The sequence below is a fragment of the Cucurbita pepo genome, chromosome LG14, assembly GCF_002806865.2.
Source record: "Cucurbita pepo subsp. pepo cultivar mu-cu-16 chromosome LG14, ASM280686v2, whole genome shotgun sequence".
NCBI lineage: Eukaryota > Viridiplantae > Streptophyta > Magnoliopsida > Cucurbitales > Cucurbitaceae > Cucurbita > Cucurbita pepo.
The window spans coordinates 1-6,573 of record NC_036651.1 but is presented as its reverse complement, the minus strand read 5'-3'; the positions used below and the strand labels follow the sequence as shown (position 1 = coordinate 6,573).

General features: G+C 35.4%; 1 protein-coding gene across 1 annotated transcript in view; it reads left to right on the top strand.

Moving 5' to 3' along the window:
• LOC111809923 (probable cytosolic oligopeptidase A) overlaps positions 1–5,723 on the top strand; it is a 17,347-nt gene extending 11,624 nt beyond the window's left edge. Inside the window, exons 13-18 of the mRNA XM_023696396.1 lie at positions 333–450; positions 3,113–3,272; positions 3,384–3,415; positions 4,617–4,682; positions 5,054–5,125; positions 5,370–5,723. Of these exons, the coding sequence (XP_023552164.1) occupies positions 333–450; positions 3,113–3,272; positions 3,384–3,415; positions 4,617–4,682; positions 5,054–5,125; positions 5,370–5,456 (535 nt within the window). The 3' untranslated portion in view covers positions 5,457–5,723. The remainder of the gene's footprint in view (positions 1–332; positions 451–3,112; positions 3,273–3,383; positions 3,416–4,616; positions 4,683–5,053; positions 5,126–5,369) is intronic.
• Positions 5,724–6,573: the final 850 nt, after the last annotated feature.

Genomic DNA, 6,573 nt, shown 5'->3' with positions numbered 1-6,573 from the left:
TTTTTTTTTTTTGCTATAGGTTATTTATTTATTATGTGGTGTAAATGTTTTTTTTTGCTTTTCCATCACTATAGCCTCTTCTTCTCTTCTACCTAATTGGCAAGTTTTTTTTTTTTTTTTTTTTTTTTTTTTTTTTTTTTTTTTTTTTTTNCAACTTCTCTTTTGTGACTTCATATCGTGAATATCCTGAATGATATTGTTTCTAGTTAAAAAATAAAAAGCACTAACGTTCTCAATAGCTTAAATTTTTGCCATTCCAATATAGTGTGATCTTTCTATTTCTCTTTGGCTGATTAACTGATCCATTGTTATGAATCTTGTAACTTCTGTAGAGAGACTTTGATGAGCATTGCGAAGCACTATGAAACAGGGGAAAGCCTCCCTGAAGAAGTTTACTTCAAACTTCTTACAGCTAGGACATTTCGTGCAGGTTCCTTGAGTCTTCGTCAGGTCAGTAATGTTTTAGGTATTGTATCATTATTTTATGGCCCTTGCTTTTGTCTTGTATATTTTCGGTTTTATTACATGGACAACATAGTTTGCTTGTTTTTTTTAGTCATATGTTTAGTTCATTTCATTGTGTTCTTTCCTGCTCAAGTTTTCATTTTTACCATGTTACCACTATTTTGCATGTGCAACTTCGCTCATGTATTCATTTTTATGCGATCGTCTTCCCTTTCGATCATCCTTTTTCTGAACTAAGGCTTCGGCTACGACTTCCCATCGTCTATTATATGGTTTTTGTATGCCATCTTCGTGTCCTTTTCCACCTTCCTTGCATCTGTGCTTGCTTCTATATTTTTCTTTGTTGTTTTTGCTGGCTTCCACATCTTTGCTAAGTATCTGTATGGGTTTTTTTTTTTTTTGCTTAATTTCACTTTTCTGGGTGAATTCTTGATTTTATTGAATTTTATTCGCATGATATACCATTTGACAAACTAATTTTTTCAACACACGTTTGTCGTCTTTCATCCCCCCATTCTATCATCTATCTTCCAATCAATTGCCTGCATCGGTTCAAAGTTTTTGACCTTGAGAATTCTAAGCGTCTCCAAATGGAGAACGCATCATCATTGATGGTAAAAGAAATCCAGACTTCTTGTGGTTAATTATGCTTTATGTTTCTTCAACAAGATTGGTAGGATTGAATAGATTGTCTGGGTTGTGTTTGTGTTTACCCAGGGAGGGTGAGAGGAGGGGAGGATGGTATCATCGAATTGTAGATGAATTATAGATGAGTTAGGAACATGTAAGTTGTAAGGATTCCTCTAGATAACAACGCAAGACAACAGTTGGCTGGCCACTATTCTGTTTATTTAATTATTTTTATTTTTATAATAAAAATGAAAAACTGTTTCATTGAGAAGAAAGAAACGAATACAACGACATACAAAAGGAATGCCTACAAAAGGGCTCTAGTCAAGTAAAATGAAACTAAGAGTGTAATTACAAAAAGGCTTGGTCACCAAACCCTGAGAGGAACATAGAATATAAAAAAGGACCATACATTGTGTGAAACCTTTCTCAAACCCGAAATATCCTATCATTTCTTTCATCCTATAGATTCTACAAAATAGCGATCACCCTAGCCTGCCACAAAAGGAGCCCTTACTTACAGAGAGGAAAATGGAGAAGAAGATCCTCGATAGTCTCCCTGCAACTCTGAAAGTTGGTAAAACAAAAATTGAACCCTTCAAAGAAGCTACTCCAAATGACAGTCTGGCAAAATCATTACTCCAAAAAAAGATGATCAAGTCCTTTGTCGTCCTCCTATACAAAATACATTCAAATCACTCAAAACGCCGTGGACTCCTAGTCAATATTCTATCGAAGGTGTTAACTCTTCAATGTAAAACCACGCATATGATGTTTCTTTGACCACGAATATGAAAAGGAAACGGATCAGTGTGTATTTTTGTCGAAGGACCCTAAGTTGCTAAAAACCTTAATTTGTTGTTTATAATGATGAAAAATTGGTGTTGGAGATGCATGCCCAATTCATGGAAGCTGATGTTGTCCGTAAAGAAGTTTCAAGATTTTTCTAAAGAAGTTAGTAGCAAATCCATCTGGGTTTAGGGGACTTATCTGTACCAAGTTCGTTGACAGAATGCCAAAGCTTCTCCAGTTAAATTTATGCAACGTTAGGATGGAAGAAACTAATATTTCATCACCCTTATTCAGCCTTTTGTGCATGCGTTTCTGCTGTCATAATGCTTCTTCCTCAGCTAATTGGGAGGGACAGAAGCGGCTCTTTGATAGAAGTTTGGAGCTGTTTGTGACTTGGCTATAAAGGGCCGGCATCCTCTAAGAGTCAATCCTGCAGACTTCTTGGCACCTTTTGAGTTTCAGGTTTTCCACGTAATGTTAAAACAGATATTAATATGCTTCTTTGTGGTTTGCGTTTGAAAGCTTGAACCCTTTGGAGGTTTGTGGGTTGTGCTTTATTCTGAGAAGTTGGAGGTACGTGGTTTGTGTTTTATTTTGAGAAGTTGGGTTGGTAAGAAACAAGAGACTCTTTCAAACAGACAAAACAGAACAAGAAATTTGGAATTTTGTAGTTTTTGCATCTCTTTCTTGAATATTCTTCTCAATACTCCTTGTGTGTGGTGTCTTATTAGCATCATGACCAATATCACAAGGGATCTCTTTTTTAGAGAGTTGCACGAGTTTCTTTTCACTATTCCTTTGTTAGTTTCTCCCCTCTTCTTTTGACCCTAAGCTAAGTCTTATTTTTTTGTTTTTTGTTTTTGCCTATTGGGGCCCTCTTTCTTTAAACTCCATAGACAATGTAGAGGGAGTTTTTTTTTTTTTTTTTTTTTTTTTTTTTTTTTTTTTTTTTTTTTTTTTTTTTTTTTTTTTTTTTTNTTTTTTTTTTTTTGCACACTTATGTGATTTTTTTTAATGAAGCGTAGAATTTCTTTACAACCCTGCCTTTCTTGGTGGGGGAGGTACACTTTTTTATTTGTTATTATTTTTTTTTAATATTCTCCTTAACGACATGCATCTTATCATAAAAGGAAAAGATACAGGTTTGATGATTGCAAGCTCACGTGAATGTGCCAACAAAACAATAAACAATTTTGATTCTCCTGCTGGCTATTGTAATTTGCAGCTTAGGTTTGCAAGTGTTGATTTGGAGCTTCACACTAAATATGTTCCTGGCGAGCCTGAGTTGATCTATGCGGTTGACCAAAGAGTGTGCAAACAAACACAAGTGCTACCTCCTTTAGCAGATGATAAATTCCTGTGTAGTTTCAGCCATATTTTTGCAGGTTCGTCTTTGAACGTTTATCAAATATTTGGTATAAAAGCTCCTCCATTCCATTTGATTCCTATATTATAAAGTAGTCATGAACTTCTGTTCTTGTTCTTCTTTCCTTTAGGTGGATATGCCGCAGGATATTACAGTTATAAGGTATGCCTTTTTCACAAGCCGTATCTTTCATTTTTGACTTGATTGTGTTGCAAAGCAGCATTCTGGATTGACTATTTGTTTTGCAGGATATTTATATCAATTTATGATGGAGGAAGTTAACTATTAATATTGATTATTTTGCAACTATGCATAAATGTTTTGAGAACAACTTTCATAGTAGTTAATCCAAAAATATTTTAACTGTTTATTATTGTTGAAAATTGGAACTTCTAAACAGCTCCCTTATTTATAATGGTAGTCAATTACATATATACATACTCTTGAAAGTTTTAGTCTTGTGGAAGAATATGAGAATCTTGTACCGCCTTTTCCATATTGTCTGAAATGCTTCATGGAGGGCCATTTTTTGTCCTTGCATATAATTACTTGTTTTATCCTCCTGTCCTAACACTTTAAGCTAGCAATGGAGCTATTGCTTAGGACTTCTGTATGGGTGTTCTGTGGAGCTAACTGTCCCAAAAAGTTGAACTCCTTATTTGGTCACTCGTTTGGGTGGGATCAATATATGACATTCCTCCCGTCAGCCTCTCTCTCTTTTTTTAATTTTATTTTTAATCTAATACTAAGGATAAAACGTTCCAGACAAATCTTCAAAAGAAGTAAGGAAGGAAAAATGCCAAAGGAAAACAAAGAAGCCTAGGAAGAGTGAATAAAAGCCCCCCAAGCAATACAAATATCACATTGGGAATAATTTTCAAAAAACAATGCTTTTATGTTTTCTCATTGCTTCTATGTTTTCTCTTGTGGAGGGCTATGCCTCTGAAAGTACTATAGAGGATACTACTGGTCGTCATCCGTTCTACCTTAAAGTTTTATTCTTGCAAAGCCATTGTTTATCAAAATGTTTCTCAATGTTCAAAATATTTTCTTTGACCACGTTTTTTTAACCATTTGTTAGACACGTGGGTGAAGGTTGTGAGATAGGGCCATTGTGTCATATAGATGATCTTAGTTTAAGTTGGCTGTCTTGCTTGTGGGCAAGTGCAAGTGTTGCACCACTGCTTCGTAAATCACGTTTAGCAAGTGCACTTCATAAGTTTATATTTATTACTTTTTATTACAATGAGAAATTTTACAATCTATTCTAATCTTGCTGTGAAGTGTTCGAATGACTGGGACTCTTTTCCAATCTAAGGTTTTCTCCCTTTAAATCCTACTCGTAACAATTGATGTGTTGCAGTGGGCGGAGGTTTTGTCGGCAGATGCCTTTTCTGCATTTGAGGATGCTGGTTTGAATGATAGCAAGGTATGTTGGAATGTGTTTGTTATTATTGTTGACCTTGTTCTTGAATTTTACGTTTACTTATCAAGTATCCTATCTACGTTGGGCTTGCCTTCATGGAGATTGGTTTAATGTGGGCTTGTCTTCATGGAGATTGGTTAAATGCTTTACTTCAACATCTACTATAGTCTTTGAGCTTGAGGTTTGCCCGTTACATGAATGGACACTATTGTGCAGCATGCCTGATTAAACAAGCAAAATGAGTCAACCTCAAGTGGCCCATGCCTAATTAGCTTTTTTGGGGCATAATGCTTGTGCCTCGATTAATTTTTCTTTTTGTTTGCATTTCTGATTCTCTATTTTCTTTCTCCATTTTTTTTTTCTCTCATCTATAGGCTGTAAAGGAAACTGGTCATAGATTCCGAGAAACCATTCTTGCCCTTGGAGGGGGAAGAGCTCCATTGGAGGTGAGATAGTTAAATTTAATTTCTGTTGGAAGTAATCATTATTGAAGTTTGTCAGAATTGATGTTTTTATATGTTAGAAACAAACTAATCCTAGTTCGATCTAATATCTTCTAGCAAATTCATATTAATTTGGCCTATGAAGTTGTGCTATTCAAACTAACCACAAAATTTCCCTTTCTCAATATACATTTTGATCTTTAAGATGTGGTGAATGTTGACTAACTGAACGGTTTCTATTATTTAGGTTTTTGTTGAATTTCGAGGGCGGGAACCTTCACCAGAACCACTGCTCCGGCACAGTGGCCTTTTGCCTGGCTCAGCGGCTGCATGATTTTCACTTGATTAGATATGTTTGATGGTGAGACTGCTTTCCATTGAATACCGTTATATAAATAGTTGGTGCTTTCATTTCTGTTTGGGCAATTCTTGTTTTATTCTGAGATGAAAAAAACTGGTTATACCCTTTCTCCTATTGCGATGATAGAGTTGAAATAGGCAGGTGGTTTAGACAAGAATGTGAACTTTCGTGTTGAAGTTTGATAAGCGCGGAATTGAATTATTTCAAACCATCAAATGCTAACCTCTTCGAATTTGTTAATTACGTTATTTTCACTTATTATTCCTTCAGTTGAAGTTGATCAAAGCCCATACATCTAACATGAAAATAACACAATAAAAGAAAGTGGGGAGGAGGATGTTATGAGCATGACGCGTGCTTTTGTTAGCTACTACATCTCTCAGGGTTTAACATCATGCAGAGAGCTTTCGAGCTATCAAACAATGCAATTAGTCGTGAACCAGAAAAACCATACTCTAGCAAACACTACTTTCAAGCCTAAACGAAAGAAAGAACGGCAGCAAAAAGAGAATAGTTTGTATTGGTACTTTCAAGCCTAAGAAGCACAAGTCCTCATTATTATATCTCAAATAAATGGTTTTGTACGGGAAGTGGTTGAGTTATGGTTTTCTATGTGTTTGTTATTGATCTTTGACCTCTCACTTGATGAGTTTAGACATTATTTTGAATTTAATAATTCAATACAACACTGGGGTTTGGGCTTGAGTTTAGGGTTGGGTGTTTGGGGGTTCAGTTTGTTTGGTGTTTGGTGTTTAGGGGTTAGGGTTTTTAGGCCATAGGTTTTTAGGGTGTAGGGTGTAGGGTTGAACTAATTTTCTTGAACGACCTAATAGGTTTTAGGGTTTAGGGTTGAATCAATTTTCTTGAACAACTAGTGAATTTAGTAGGAGACTAAAATTGAGAACTTTTCTGAACACGATGACCCTCGTTTCAAAAAGGAAAAAAATTGCTAATGGCACACTTAAGGAAAAGCATTTGAAAATGGTGAGGGTGGTTTTTTTCTTGAATACATGTGTCAAACTTATCAAATTTGAATGTTTCATACTTAGGGTTTAGGGTTTAGGGTTTAGGGTTTAGGGTTTAGGGTTTT